Source organism: Xenopus tropicalis, chromosome 4, assembly GCF_000004195.4.
Source record: "Xenopus tropicalis strain Nigerian chromosome 4, UCB_Xtro_10.0, whole genome shotgun sequence".
Taxonomy (NCBI): Eukaryota; Metazoa; Chordata; class Amphibia; order Anura; family Pipidae; genus Xenopus; species Xenopus tropicalis.
This window is the reverse complement of record NC_030680.2, coordinates 153,503,746-153,520,203: the sequence shown is the minus strand read 5'-3', so window position 1 is coordinate 153,520,203 and position 16,458 is coordinate 153,503,746. Positions and strand designations below refer to the sequence as shown.

The 16,458-nt window shown below is 55.2% G+C and overlaps 1 protein-coding gene across 2 annotated transcripts in view; it reads left to right on the top strand.

Moving 5' to 3' along the window:
• The window catches only part of itih3 (inter-alpha-trypsin inhibitor heavy chain 3), a 58,625-nt gene extending 42,506 nt beyond the window's left edge, over nucleotides 1-16,119 (top strand). Inside the window, exons 17-25 of one of the 2 annotated variants that reach the window (XR_004222451.1) lie at nucleotides 4,189-4,215; nucleotides 4,936-4,962; nucleotides 11,744-11,776; nucleotides 12,512-12,625; nucleotides 12,825-13,026; nucleotides 13,220-13,392; nucleotides 13,650-13,761; nucleotides 15,458-15,675; nucleotides 15,757-16,119. Coding sequence is in view for 1 of the 2 variants with exons in the window: in XM_031901302.1 (XP_031757162.1) it covers nucleotides 4,189-4,215; nucleotides 4,936-4,962; nucleotides 11,744-11,776; nucleotides 12,512-12,625; nucleotides 12,825-13,026; nucleotides 13,220-13,392; nucleotides 13,650-13,761; nucleotides 15,458-15,605 (836 nt within the window). In the remaining variant the exon portion in view is untranslated. Of the gene's footprint in view, nucleotides 1-4,188; nucleotides 4,216-4,935; nucleotides 4,963-11,743; nucleotides 11,777-12,511; nucleotides 12,626-12,824; nucleotides 13,027-13,219; nucleotides 13,393-13,649; nucleotides 13,762-15,457 lie in introns of both variants that reach the window. The other variant, XM_031901302.1, reaches the window with a different exon arrangement.
• The last annotated feature ends 339 nt before the right edge of the window (nucleotides 16,120-16,458 follow it).

The following is a 16,458-nucleotide window of genomic DNA, read 5'->3' as shown; positions in this document are numbered from 1 at the left end:
GTACCCCTATAAAGTACAGACCCCTTACCCCTATACCCAAAGCCCCTATTCACATTCCCTGTGCCTCTGGGATTCCCGCTCCGTCTGCAACAAACTCACCTCCATCCATGACCTTTTCATCACTAAATCCCTTAACTTATTTGCAATAACGGAGACCTGGCTTTCCCCTACTGACACTGCCTCCCCCACTGCCCTTTGGGGGGCTACACCTTACTCACACTCCCAGGCCTGGGAACAGGGCAGGGGGTGGGGTAGGGCTCCTTCTCTCCCCCCGCTATTCATTTAAAGTCCTTCCACCTCCTCCTTCTCTTTCATTTTCCCCATTTGAGGGTCACTCTATTAGGCTTCTCCCCTGTTTCACTTCGCATTGCGCCCATATACCGACCTCCTGGCCCGACCTCACAATTCTTTGACAACGTTTCTGCCTGGCTTCCTTACTTCCTTTCCTCTGACTCCCCATCCATTGTACTAGGTGACTGTAACATACCTGTTAACAACCCTAATGCCCCTGCTGTCTCTAAACTCCTCTCACTAACACCCCCCTTTGGGGTATCTCTGTGCTCTGACTCCCCCTCTCACTCTAATGGAAACTCCCTGGATCTTATATTTACAAAATGTTGTTCTACCTCCAACTTCACTAACTCCCCTTTCCCCCTCTCTGATCCCAATCTGCTCCCATTTCAACTCTCGCTAACTCCCCCCACACCCCCTGCTGCCCCCCAAACATACACATACCGACACCTGCAATCCCTAAACACGTCACATCTCTCTTCTACCTTTGACTCTCTTCATTCTAACATCCGAACTGTCTCTTGTCCTAATCAGGCCTCTCTGTCTCCTACAGCCACTCACCCCTGCCCTCAATGTGCTGCTCCTGCCAAGACTAAACGTGTGAGGCCCAAACCGCTCCAACCCTGGCACCCTGCCCATACCCGCCCTGGCACCCTGCTCCTACCCGCCCTGGCACCCTGCTCATACCCACCCTGGCACCCTGCTCATACCCACCCTGGCACCCTGCTCCTACCCGCCCTGGCACCCTGCTCATACCCACCCTGGCACCCTGCTCATACCCACCCTGGCACCCTGCTCATACCCACCCTGGCACCCTGCTCATACCCACCCTGGCACCCTGCTCATACCCACCCTGGCACCCTGCTCATACCCACCCTGGCACCCTGCTCCTACCCGCCCTGGCACCCTGCTCCTACCCACCCTGGCACCCTGCTCCTACCCGCCCTGGCACACTGCTCATACCCACCCTGGCACCCTGCTCATACCCACCCTGGCACACTGCTCATACCCACCCTGGCACACTGCTCATACCCGCCCTGGCACACTGCTCATACCAAATCCCTCCAAAAACAGTCAGGTACACTTGCCGCTGGCACAAATCAAGGTCAGAGTCAGATTTCTGCAGCTACAAATCTGCTCTCCTACAACACCCCCCTCTGCCAAGCTAAACAAACCTACTTCCCTGCACTTATTAACCCCCTCTCTAACCAACCTGCCCAACTCTTCTCTCCCTTTAACTCTCTGCTGTCCCCCCCCCCCCCCCGTGTGCTTCAGTCACTGCTCAAGCTATTGCCGAGCACTTTAAAAATAAAATTGACACCATCCGAAGTGACATTGCACAACTAAATCCCCATAACCATTCCCCTCCCTCCCTACATGCCCCCCAGTCTCTTCTTGGCTCCTTCTCCCCAGTCTCTTCTTGGCTCCTTCTCCCCAGTGACTGAAGTCTCAAAACTGCTGTCTCCCTCCCACCTTACTACCTGCCCGCTTGATCCCATTCCTACCAAACTTCTACGCAATGCCAACCCCTGTCTTATCAAAGCCTTAACTCATCTATTCAATCTCTCGCTCTCTACTGGAATCTTTCCCTCCCAACTGAAACAGCACTGGTAACCCCTATTCTGAAAAAACCCTCCCTAGATCCCTCCAATCCTACTAACCTCCGACCTATCTCTCTGCTCCCATTCATCTCCAAACTGCTTGAGCGCCTAGTATACAACCGACTGATGCTATTCCTCTCTGACAATAACCTCCTGGATCCCCTACAATCTGGTTTTAGACAACAACACTCCACCGAAACTGCTCTAACCCGACTAACAAATGGCCTCCTTTCGGCTAAAGCCAAAAAACACTTCTCGCTACTGATACTTCTCGATCTCTCTGCTGCTTTTGACACTGTGGATCCCCCTCTTCTCCCCCAGACTCTCCGCTCTCTTGGCCTTCGTGACACTGCCTTATCCTGGTTTCCATCTTATCTCTCAGATCCTTCAGTGTCTCTTACAATGGGGAATCCCCTTCTCCCCTGCCTCTTTCTGTCGGGGTTCCCCAAGGCTCTGTCCTGGGCCCCTTACTATTTTCTCTCTATACCTCCTCACTTGGCAAACTAATCAGTTCTTTTGGCTGTCAGTCCCACCTCTATGCTGGGGATACTCACATCTATCTTTCCTCTCCTGATCTCAACCCAGAGCTTCTAACTGGCGTCTCTCCCTGCCTGGCCGCTATCTCCACTTGGATGTCCCAGCGTTACCTTAAATTAACCCTCTCTGAGCCTGAACTGGTTCTCTTTCCCCCATCCAACGCCCACATTGTTCCCGAGGTATCTATACAGGGTAACAATTCTACCATCACCCCATCTTCCCAGGCCCGGTGCCTTGGGGTTCCCCCTGATTCTGCCCTGTCCTTCCCCCCTCATATCCAATCACTTATCAAATCCTGTCACTTTCACCTAAGAAATATCTCCAAAATCCGATCATTTATCACCCAAGATGCTGCCAAAATTCTTATTCACTTATAATATCTCGCCTGGACTACTGTAACTCCCTATTAATTGGCCTAACCCTCCAAAGCCTGTCCCCTCTCCAGTCCATAATGAATCCTGCTGCCAGGCTCATACACCTCTCCAACCGCTCCTGCTCTGCCGTGCCCCTCTGCCAGTCCCCCTGCCGTGCCCCTCTGCCAGTCCCCCTGCCGTGCCCCTCTGCCAGTCCCCCTGCCGTGCCCCTCTGCCAGTCCCCCTGCCGTGCCACTCTGCCAGTCCCCCTGCCGTGCCCCTCTGCCAGTCCCCCTGCCGTGCCCCTCTGCCAGTCCCCCTGCCGTGCCCCTCTGCCAGTCCCCCTGCCGTGCCCCTCTGCCAGTCCCCCTGCCGTGCCACTCTGCCAGTCCCCGCCGTGCCGCTCTGCCAATCCCTGCACTGGCTCCCCCTACCATCCAGGATAAAATTCAAGCTATTGACCCTCACATATAAAGCAGTCCATAACTCTGCCCCCCCCTACATCTCTGAACTCATCTCTAGGTACCATCCAACCCGCTTGTTACCCCCCTACTGACCTGCTCCCCAACTCCTCTCTCATTCCCTCCTCACATGCTCGTATTCAAGACTTTGCAAGGGCTGCCCCCCTTCTCTGGAATTCGCTCCCACAAACTGTCAGACTTTCTCCCAATCTCTCTGCCTTCAAGAGATCTCTAAAAACACATTTATTCAGAGAGGCTTCCCCTAATCTAGTTTAGCAACACCCTGTGCCCCCCCCCTCTCCCAGCTCCGCCCATTCCCACACCCTGTGTCTCAGCCCTTTCTCCTTGTAGATTGTAAGCTCTTTGGGGCAGGGCTCCCTTCCCCTCCTGTATCGGTTACTGATTGCTTTATATGTTACTCCTTGTAGAGTGTAAGCTCTTTTGGGCAGGGCTCCCTTCCCCTCCTGTATCGGTTACTGATTGCTTTATATGTTACTCCTTGTAGAGTGTAAGCTCTTTTGGGCAGGGCTCTCTTCCCCTCCTGTATCGGTTACTGATTGCTTTATATGTTACTCCTTGTAGAGTGTAAGCTCTTTTGGGCAGGGCTCCCTTCCCCTCCTGTATCGGTTACTGATTGCTTTATATGTTATTCCTTGTAGAGTGTAAGCTCTTTTGGGCAGGGCTCCCTTCCCCTCCTGTATCGGTTACTGATTGCTTTATATGTTACTCTGTATGCCCAATGTATGGAACCCATTTATTGTACAGCGCTGCGGAATATGTTGGCGCTTTATAAATAAATGTTAATGTAATGTAATGTAATAGGGGTACATAGGGGTACATAGGGGTATATAGGGGTACATAGGGGCAGTTATGGATAATACGGTTTCTGTGCTGATGATTTTTGTGGAAAAGCAGTAAATGAATGATTTTGTTTTCCTCCTGCAGAATCCCAGGCCCAGAGCTCGTATTCAGGTATTTACTTATTATTTATTATTATTATTATTATTATTATTGTGCAGCAGGGAGAGAGCAGGGAATGAGGGGGAGCAGAATAAACTCACTGGGGCTAAAGTGCCCCCCCATTTCCCTTGGTACAGTCCAATCCCATCAGCTGCTTCCCAAGGAAATGGCGGATACGGCACCTGTGGGAATGATGGGAATGGGCACAGTCTGTCCGAATTCCCTCCCTCTGGGGCAGTAGGAGTTGGGCAGTGGGAGTGGGGCAGTAACAATGGGGCAGTGGGAGTGGGGCAGTGGGAGTGGGGCAGTGGGAGTGGGGCAGTGGGAGTGGGGCAGTGGGAGTGGGGCAGTGGGAGTGGGGCAGTGGGAGTGGGGCAGTGGGAGTGGGGCAGTGGGAGTGGGGCAGTGGGAGTGGGGCAGTGGGAGTGGGGCAGTGGGAGTGGGGCAGTGGGAGTGGGGCAGTGGGAGTGGGGCAGTAGGAATGGGGCAGTAGGAATGGGGCCAGGGATAGATGGGTGGGAGGCACTGGGGCAATAAGGAGGGGTCGGAGACTGAGTGGCATCTGTCCTAGATATAAGGTGCAGTGACGGGGGGCAATAATGTGGGTGGGGGGGTAACGGTCTGTCTCGTGACAGGGGGCACAGATAGGACTCTGGGGTCACAGCTTTATTTATTGGGGGGATTTGGTTCCAGAGGGAAAAGCAATGAGTTTGTGATTTGTTCCTATTGCAGCCCCCCGGGTCGGGAGCAGCTACTCAGGTAGGAGATTTCTCTTATCAACCCAAAGGGATCCGATCCAGTAGGTGCTATGGGTCAGAACCGGACCCACTGGGCCGCATGGAGCAGAACATAGGGAAGTGCCAGGCATTTCATTAGGGACCCCCCTTCCTCAGGCGCAGATACCCCCCCCCTCACCTGTTACCTGTAACACTGGCACCCAATGCCCCCCTCTCACACCTGTTACCTGTAACACTGGCACCCAATGCCCCCCCCTCACACCTATTACCTGTGACACTGGCACCCAATGCCCCCCCCTCACACCGCATACCTGTTACCTGTAACACTGGCACCCAATGCCCCCCTCACACCTGTTACCTGTAACACTGGCACCCAATGCCCCCCTCACACCTATTACCTGTGACACTGGCACCCAATGCCCCCCCCCCTCACACCGCATACCTGTTACCTGTAACACTGGCACCCAATGCCCCCCCTCACACCTGTTACCTGTAACACTGGCACCCAATGCCCCCCCTCACACCTGTTACCTGTAACACTGGCACCCAATGCCCCCCCTCACACCTGTTACCTGTAACACTGGCACCCAATGCCCCCCCCTCACACCTGTTACCTGTAACACTGGCACCCAATGCCCCCCCCCCCTCACACCTGTTACCTGTGACACTGGCACCCAATGCCCCCCCCCTCACACCTATTACCTGTGACACTGGCACCCAATGCCCCCCCCCCTCACACCTATTACCTGTGACACTGGCACCCAATGCCCCCCTCTCACACCGCATACCTGTTACCTGTAACACTGGCACCCAATGCCCCCCCTCACACCGCATACCTGTTACCTGTAACACTGGCACCCAATGCCCCCCCCTCACACCTATTACCTGTGACACTGGCACCCAATGCCCCCCCCCCTCACACCTATTACCTGTGACACTGGCACCCAATGCCCCCCTCTCACACCGCATACCTGTTACCTGTAACACTGGCACCCAATGCCCCCCCCTCACACCGCATACCTGTTACCTGTAACACTGGCACCCAATGCCCCCCCCTCACACCTATTACCTGTGACACTGGCACCCAATGCCCCCCCCTCACACCTGTTACCTGTAACACTGGCACCCAATGCCCCCCTTTCACACCGCATACCTGTTACCTGTAACACTGGCACCCAATGCCCCCCCCCTCACACCTGTTACCTGTAACACTGGCACCCAATGCCCCCCCTCACACCTGTTACCTGTAACACTGGCACCCAATGCCCCCCTCTCACACCTGTTACCTGTAACACTGGCCACCCAATGCCCCCCTCACACCTGTTACCTGTAACACTGGCACCCAATGCCCCCCCTCACACCTGTTACCTGTAACACTGGCACCCAATGCCCCCCCTCACACCTGTTACCTGTAACACTGGCACCCAATGCCCCCCCTCACACCTGTTACCTGTAACACTGGCACCCAATGCCCCCCCCACACCTGTTACCTGTAACACTGGTAATCAGCGCACCAGAGGTCACCCCTATAGATTAGAGGAAAGGAGCTTCCATTTGAAGCAGCGTAGGGGGTTCCTCACGGTGAGGGCAGTGAGGGGGTTGGGGAATGCCCTGCCGGGGGGTGTTGGGTAGGGGGTTCCTCACGGTGAGGGCAGTGAGGGGGTTGGGGAATACCCTGCCGGGGGATGTTGGGTAGGGGGTTCCTCACGGTGAGGGCAGTGAGGGGGTTGGGGAATACCCTGCCGGGGGATGTTGGGTAGGGGGTTCCTCACGGTGAGGGCAGTGAGGGGGTTGGGGAATGCCCTGCCGGGGGATGTTGGGTAGGGGGTTCCTCACGGTGAGGGCAGTGAGGGGGTTGGGGAATGCCCTGCCGGGGGGTGTTGGGTAGGGGGTTCCTCACGGTGAGGGCAGTGAGGGGGTTGGGGAATGCCCTGCCGGGGGATGTTGGGTAGGGGGTTCCTCACGGTGAGGGCAGTGAGGGGGTTGGGGAATGCCCTGCCGGGGGATGTTGGGTAGGGGGTTCCTCACGGTGAGGGCAGTGAGGGGGTTGGGGAATGCCCCTAGTGATGGGGTAATGGCAGATTCTGTTAATGCCTATAAGAGGGGCCTGGATGAGTTCTTGAACAATCAGAATACCCAAGGCTATTGTGATACTAATACCTACAGTTAGTACTAGTGGGTGTATATATAGTTTATGTATGTGAGTGTATAGATTGGTTAGTATAGGTTGTGTGCTGGGTTTACTCGGATGGGTTGAACTTGATGGACAATGGTCTTTTTTCAACCCTATGTAACTATGTAACTATGTAACTATGTAACTGGCACCCAATGCCCCCCCCACACCTGTTACCTGTAACACTGGCACCCAATGCCCCCCTCTCACACCGCATACCTGTTACCTGTAACACTGGCACCCAATGCCCCCCCCACACCTGTTACCTGTAACACTGGCACCCAATGCCCCCCCTCACACCTGTTACCTGTAACACTGGCACCCAATGCCTCCCCTCACACCTGTTACCTGTAAACACTGGCACCCAATGCCCCCCCCCCCTCACACCTGTTACCTGTAACACTGGCACCCAATGCCCCCCCCTCACACCTGTTACCTGTAACACTGGCACCCAATGCCCCCCCCTCACACCTGTTACCTGTAACACTGGCACCCAATGCCCCCCCTCACACCTGTTACCTGTAACACTGGCACCCAATGCCCCCCCTCACACCTGTTACCTGTAACACTGGCACCCAATGCCCCCCCCTCACACCTGTTACCTGTAACACTGGCACCCAATGCCCCCCCCTCTCACACCTCATACCTGTTACCTGTAACACTGGCACCCAATGCCCCCCCCTCTCACACCGCATACCTGTTACCTGTAACACTGGCACCCAATGCCCCCCCCTCTCACACCTGTTACCTGTAACACTGGCACCCAATGCCCCCCCCTCTCACACCTGTTACCTGTAACACTGGCACCCAATGCCCCCCCCCTCTCACACCTGTTACCTGTAACACTGGCACCCAATGCCCCCCTCTCACACCTGTTACCTGTAACACTGGCACCCAATGCCCCCCCTCACACCTATTAGCTGTAACACTGGCACCCAATGCCCCCCCCTCTCACACCGCATACCTGTTACCTGTAACACTGGCACCCAATGCCCCCCCCCCACACCTGTTACCTGTAACACTGGCACCCAATGCCCCCCCCACACCTGTTACCTGTAACACTGGCACCCAATGCCCCCCCCACACCTGTTACCTGTAACACTGGCACCCAATGCCCCCCCCCCACACCTGTTACCTGTAACACTGGCACCCAATGCCCCCCCCACACCTGTTACCTGTAACACTGGCACCCAATGCCCCCCTCTCACACCGCATACCTGTTACCTGTAACACTGGCACCCAATGCCCCCCCTCACACCTGTTACCTGTAACACTGGCACCCAATGCCCCCCCTCTAACACCGCATACCTGTTACCTGTAACACTGGCACCCAATGCCCCCCCTCACACCTGTTACCTGTAACACTGGCACCCAAAGCCCCCTCACACCTATTACCTGTGACACTGGCACCCAATGCCCCCCCCTCACACCTATTACCTGTGACACTGGCACCCAAAGCCCCCCCTCACACCTATTACCTGTAACACTGGCACCCAATGCCCCCCCCACACCTGTTACCTGTAACACTGGCACCCAATGCCCCCCCACACCTGTTACCTGTAACACTGGCACCCAATGCCCCCCTCTCACACCGCATACCTGTTACCTGTAACACTGGCACCCAATGCCCCCCCTCACACCTGTTACCTGTAACACTGGCACCCAATGCCCCCCCCCCCACACCTGTTACCTGTAACACTGGCACCCAATGCCCCCCTCACACCTGTTACCTGTAACACTGGCACCCAAAGCCCCCCCTCACACCTATTACCTGTGACACTGGCACCCAATGCCCCCCCCTCACACCTATTACCTGTGACACTGGCACCCAAAGCCCCCCCTCACACCTATTACCTGTAACACTGGCACCCAATGCCCCCCCTCACACCTGTTACCTGTAACACTGGCACCCAAAGCCCCCCCTCACACCTATTACCTGTGACACTGGCACCCAATGCCCCCCTCTCACCTGTTACCTGTAACACTGGCACCCAAAGCCCCCCCTCACACCTATTACCTGTAACACTGGCACCCAATGCCCCCTCTCACACCGCATACCTGTTACCTGTAACACTCGCACCCAATGCCCCCCTCACACCTATTAGCTGTAACACTGGCACCCAATGCCCCCCCTCACACCTATTAGCTGTAACACTGGCACCCAATGCCCCCCCTCACACCTATTAGCTGTAACACTCGCACCCAATGCCCCCCCTCACACCTATTAGCTGTAACACTGGCACCCAATGCCCCCCCTCACACCTGTTAGCTGTAACACTGGCACCCAATGCCCCCCCCACACCTGTTACCTGTAACACTGGCACCCAATGCCCCCCCTCACACCTGTTACCTGTAACACTGGCACCCAATGCCCCCCCCACACCTGTTACCTGTAACACTGGCACCCAATGCCCCCCCTCACACCTGTTACCTGTAACACTGGCACCCAATGCCCCCCCTCACACCTGTTACCTGTAACACTGGCACCCAATGCCCCCCCTCACACCTGTTACCTGTAACACTGGCACCCAATGCCCCCCCTCACACCTGTTACCTGTAACACTGGCACCCAATGCCCCCCTCTCACACCGCATACCTGTTACCTGTAACACTGGCACCCAATGCCCCCCCCTCTCACCTATTACCTGTGACACTGGCACCCAATGCCCCCCCCTCACACCTATTACCTGTGACACTGGCACCCAATGCCCCCCCCTCACACCGCATACCTGTTACCTGTAACACTGGCACCCAATGCCCCCCCCTCTCACACCGCATACCTGTTACCTGTAACACTGGCACCCAATGCCCCCCTCACACCTGTTAGCTGTAACACTGGCACCCAATGCCCCCCCCACACCTGTTACCTGTAACACTGGCACCCAATGCCCCCCCTCACACCTGTTACCTGTAACACTGGCACCCAATGCCCCCCCTCACACCTGTTACCTGTAACACTGGCACCCAATGCCCCCCTCACACCTATTAGCTGTAACACTGGCACCCAATGCCCCCCCCTCTCACACCGCATACCTGTTACCTGTAACACTGGCACCCAATGCCCCCCCTCACACCTGTTACCTGTAACACTGGCACCCAATGCCCCCCCCTCACACCTATTACCTGTGACACTGGCACCCAATGCCCCCCCCTCTCACACCGCATACCTGTTACCTGTAACACTGGCACCCAATGCCCCCCCCCTCACACCTGTTACCTGTGACACTGGCACCCAATGCCCCCCCCCTCACACCTATTACCTGTTACACTGGCACCCAATGCCCCCCCCTCACACCTGTTACCTGTGACACTGGCACCCAATGCCCCCCCCCCTCACACCTGTTACCTGTGACACTGGCACCCAATGCCCCCCCCTCACACCTATTACCTGTAACACTGGCACCCAATGCCCCCCCTCACACCTGTTACCTATAACACTGGCACCCAATGCCCCCCCCTCACACCTGTTACCTGTAACACTGGCACCCAATGCCTCCCCTCACACCTGTTACCTGTAACACTGGCACCCAATGCCTCCCCTCACACCTGTTACCTGTAACACTGGCACCCAATGCCCCCCTCACACCTGTTACCTGTAACACTGGCACCCAATGCCCCCCCCCCTCACACCTGTTACCTGTAACACTGGCACCCAATGCCCCCCCCCCTCACACCTGTTACCTGTAACACTGGCACCCAATGCCCCCCCCTCACACCTGTTACCTGTAACACTGGCACCCAATGCCCCCCCCTCACACCTGTTACCTGTAACACTGGCACCCAATGCCCCCCCCTCACACCTGTTACCTGTAACACTGGCACCCAATGCCCCCCTCTCACACCTGTTACCTGTAACACTGGCACCCAATGCCCCCCTCTCACACCGCATACCTGTTACCTGTAACACTGGCACCCAATGCCCCCCTCACACCTGTTACCTGTAACACTGGCACCCAATGCCCCCCTCTCACACCTGTTACCTGTAACACTGGCACCCAATGCCCCCCTCTCACACCTGTTACCTGTAACACTGGCACCCAATGCCCCCCTCTCACACCTGTTACCTGTAACACTGGCACCCAATGCCCCCCCTCACACCTGTTACCTGTAACACTGGCACCCAATGCCCCCCTCTCACACCTGTTACCTGTAACACTGGCACCCAATGCCCCCCTCTCACACCTGTTACCTGTAACACTGGCACCCAATGCCCCCCCTCACACCTGTTACCTGTAACACTGGCACCCAATGCCCCCCTCTCACACCTGTTACCTGTAACACTGGCACCCAATGCCCCCCCTCTCACACCGCATACCTGTAACACTGGCACCCAATGCCCCCCTTGTAGCTGCAATCAGATTCAGGGGTGGGGGGCACCCACAGTTCCACAGGAGCGGGCCTGGGTTGTTGGGGCCCACTGGGTTTTTTCCCTGTTTCCCAGTCCAACCCTGGGCACAAGCCCTATTCATTGCATTTATGTTGGGGGGGGTACTGTCCCTTTAATATTTCCCTCTCTTTGTGGTACCAGGGGGGTACCACTTTGCCCTTGTTTGTGTGTGAGGCCCTATTTGTGATGGGGCCCCATCTGTGAGTTTCTGCCCCATTTCATGTTGTCTTCTTCTCTCATTAGCCCCGCGCTACTCCCCACCTCCCACATCATTTGGTAAGTACCCACCTTATATCTCTATAGGGCTGGGCGGGGGGGGGCAAGGGCTGAGGGGCTGGATGGCACTAGCAGAACTAGGGCACATGTTGGGCAATGTTCTAGTTACTGTGGAGATGTTCTAGTTACTGTGGAGATGTTCTAGTTACTGTGGAGATGTTCTAGTTACTGTGGAGATGTTCTAGATACTATGGAGATGTTCTATTTACTGTAGAGATGTTCTAGATACTATGGAGATGTTCTAGTCACTATGGGAAATGTTCTAGTTATTATAAAGATGTTCTAGTTACTATGGAAATGTTCTAGTTATTATAAAGATGTTCTAGTTACTATGGAGATGTTCTAGTTACTATGGAAATGTTCTAGTTATTATAAAGATGTTCTAGTTACTATGGAGATGTTCTATTTACAATGGAGATGTTCTAGTTACTATGGAGATGTTCTATTTACTATGGAGATGTTCTATTTACTATGGAGATGTTCTAGTTACTGTGGAGATGTTCTATTTACTGTGGAGATGTTCTAGGTACTATGGAGATGGTATAGTTATTATAAAGATGTTCTAGTTACTATGAAGATGTATGAAGGCTTGATTCCGTAGTCTCCATAGCAACATAGCGGGTACGTTTGGAAGACCCCAGGCTGCACCCCGAGTCACTTACTGCAGATGGAGATACCCCCAGATTCTGTAATTAACCCTGTCCCATCTCTCCTACAATATAAATGTATTTGCAGTGGATTCGGACCCCCATTTTATCATCCGAGTTCCTGAGAAGGAAGATGCCCTTTGCTTTAATATCCAAGAGACTCCTGGGGCGGTTCTGAACCTCATATCGGACCCAGAATTAGGTAATATACCCGAGCGCTCATTTAGAAAGGGGCGGGACTCACTAGGGGGCGGGCTTGCAGCACTATGCTAATTACATGTCATTAGGGGGCGCTAGTGGGCATGGGGTGCCACATTTGGGCCCCAGTTTTCCTGCATCATTCTGCTCTCCAGGGAAGGTGCCCCCCGTACCCCTGTATTTACAATGCCCCCCCCCCCCAGGAATCGCAGTAAATGGGGAGCTGATTGGGAAGAAGGAACCCGGGAACGTGGCGCCCACGGAGACGTATTTTGGGAAAATCGGAATTGTCATCACTAAACTGGATGTGAGGCTCGAGGTGACGGCCCAGGGGGTCACGGTACTGAGTGGGGCAAGGAACGTGGCACTGACCTGGCAGGAAGATGTCACCCTCACTGAGGAGGGGTAGGTGGGCATTTGTTCAGGAGGGAGGGGCATGCTGGGAAATTGCCTGACACTGAGGTCGCTCCTGATTGGGCCACATTGGGCCCTTTGCTGCCTATGACTAAGATGTGGGGGCCATTGGGAGAAACCTTAAGTTACCCTTTAATTCCCCAGACTCTGCAGTATCTGTGTTTAACCCCGTGTGTGTCTGTAGCTTTAATCTGCAAGTGAACAAGATGGAGAATGCGCTGCTGTCCATGGGGGACGGGGCCACATTCATCATTGTGCTCCATCAGTTCCGCAAGGGGGACCCCCTGCACCGAGACTTCTTGGGGTTCTACACGCTGGACAGCCATAGGTTCTCTGAGCGAGTGCACGGCCTGCTGGGTAAGGGCCCGAGTGGGGCACTGGGGCAGTGAGGGGGAGTTGCACGGCGGCAATGTGACCCCCCCAATAAACAGAACAGTCTCCCCCTTCAGGCTCATCAGTAAATGGCACAGTGGGGACACGCCCCCGAGGTTCTCTCTCTCCCCAACTACATATCAGCCCTTTATTCAGAGCTCAGGGGTGGGGCCAAGATACAGGTGGGAGGGGCCAACATATGGGTGGGGGCAGCCAATCACTTTCCATCCTTTTTCTTCAAGGACAATTTTTCCACGGAGTCGACTATGAGATTTCCAACATTCACAAAACTGCGGATCCAGAAAAACCCGACGCCTCAATGAGGGTGAAAGATTCGCTGCTGACAGTCACACGGTACGAGAGCCCCGCCCCACACTGGGATTCTGATTGGCTACAAATGCACAGTGGGGGCGGAGTGGGCAGAGAAACACCCACCCACATCCCTTACGACCCAGGTCGCCATCTCTGGGCATGTATGGGCCGCTTTGCATTGTGGGGGGGCAGGGTGCTAGATACCCCCGGAACTGTGGCTGAGGGGCTCCTCTGTAACTTGGTTATGGGGGTTATACCCTGTATTAATGCACTGCTCTGTGGCCTCCCCCTGTCTAATTGCCCCCCTCCAATCCATCAGGAACACTGCCCCCCCCACTCACCCCCTCCCTGCCAGTCCCTGCCCCTGTCTTACCCACAATTCTCTTCTACTCATTTATACGGCCCCGTCCCGCTGTTCCCTTTATTCCCTCTTTCCCCCCCAACAGAACCGCTCAGCATTGGGCCCTCCCCCAAGGTTCCGAAACCAATTAGCTTCTCCTGCCCTCTCCCCTACAACTTACCCCTGCCCCTATGCCCTCACCATTACTTACCCAGTGTGCCCCTGCCCTCTCCCCTACAACTTACCCCCTGCCCCTATGCCCTCACCATTACTTACCCAGAGTGCCCCTGCCCTCTCCCCTACAACTTACCCCCTGCCCCTATGCCCTCACCATTACTTACCCAGAGTGCCCCTGCCCTCTCCCCTACAACTTACCCCCTGCCCTATGCCCTCACCATTACTTACCCAGTGTGCCCCTGCCCTCTCCCCTACAACTTACCCCCTGCCCCTATGCCCTCACCATTACTTACCCAGTGTGCCCCTGCCCTCTCCCCCTACAACTTACCCCCTGCCCCTATGCCCTCACCATTACTTACCAGAGTGCCCCTGCCCTCTCCTCTACAACTTGCCCCCTGCCCCTATGCCCTCACCATTACTTACCCAGAGTGCCCCTGCCCTCTCCCCTACAACTTACCCCCTGCCCCTATTCCCTCACCATTACTTACCCAGTGTGCCCCTGCCCTCTCCCCAACAACTTGCCCCCTGCCCCTATGCCCTCACCATTACTTACCCAGAGTGCCCCTGCCCTCTCCCCTACAACTTACCCCCTGCCCCTATGCCCTCACCATTACTTACCCAGTGTGCCCCTGCCCTCTCCCCTACAACTTGCCCCCTGCCCCTATGCCCTCACCATTACTTACCCAGTGTGCCCCTGCCCTCTCCCCTACAACTTGCCCCCTGCCCCTATGCCCTCACCATTACTTACCCAGTGTGCCCCTGCCCTCTCCTCTACAACTTACCCCCTGCCCCTATGCCCTCACCATTACTTACCCAGTGTGCCCCTGCCCTCTCCCCTACAACTTGCCCCCTGCCCCTATGCCCTCACCATTACTTACCAGTGTGCCCCTGCCCTCTCCCCTACAACTTGCCCCCTGCCCCTATGCCCTCACCATTACTTACCCAGTGTGCCCCTGCCCTCTCCCCTATAACTTGCCCCCTGCCCCTATGCCCTCACCATTACTTACCCAGTGTGCCCCTGCCCTCTCCCCTACAACTTGCCCCCTGCCCCTATGCCCTCACCATTACTTACCCAGAGTGCCCCTGCCCTCTCCCCTATAACTTGCTTATGGCAATACCTGCTTACACCTTATTATATGTTAGACAGGGGGCAGCTGGGGTGGGTGCAGGTATGGGGGGCCGGGGGGGCATATGGCTGTACTGACCCTGGTTCTGTTTCAGGGGGTGGCAGAAGGATTACAGTAAGGACCTGCAGAGCGGCAGCAGAGTGCAGTGCTGGTTCGTCCATAACAACGGGCAGGGGCTGATCGACGGAACCCACACGGATTATATTGTCCCCGATTTATTCAGTGGGGTCTCTACAGAGTAACAACTGCCCCCTATTATAGGAATGTTCCATATCCGGGGGGTGTAGCTTCAGTGCAACCCTCCTGCCCCACATAATAAAGAATGATCCGCCTCAGTACCCCCCCTATATTATTCCTATTGTCCTGTTGGGCAGAACCCCAATATTGCCCCACATAATAAAGAATGATCCGCCTCAGTACCCCCCCTATATTATTCCTATTGTCCTGTTGGGCAGAACCCCAATATTGCCCCACATAATAAAGAATGATCCGCCTCAGTACCCCCCGATATTATTCCTTTTGTCCTGTTGGGCAGAACCCCAATATTGCCCCACATAATAAAGTATGATCCGCCTCAGTACCCCCCGATATTATTCCTATTTTCCTGTTGGGCAGAACCCCAATATTGCCCCACATAATAAAGAATGATCCGCCTCAGTACCCCCCCTATATTATTCCTATTGTCCATTGGGCAGAACCCCAATATTGCCCCACATGTAACTCAATGCTATAAATAAACTCTGTATATAAACTCTGGCTTTGTGCATGGGGGCATTATTGTATGGGGGGTACATGCCCCCCAACCCCAGGGCAGGGCACAGCAGGATTTACAGGAGGCAGAACACAGGGGTTTGGCACACAGGGAAAGGCTACGTGGCAGGAATAGGGGCCAGTCTGCCAAACAGCAATCCTTACTAACAGTAAGCAGGGGGTGCTTATAGGCACCCCCCCATCCAAAACTCCTTTGTAGCTGTAAGGAGATATTCAGGGTCATTTATCAACACTGGGCAAATTTGCCTGTGGGCAGTAACCCATGGCAACCAATCAAACTGCTGCATTCATTGTTCTACATGCAGCTAGCTGAAAAAAGCCAAT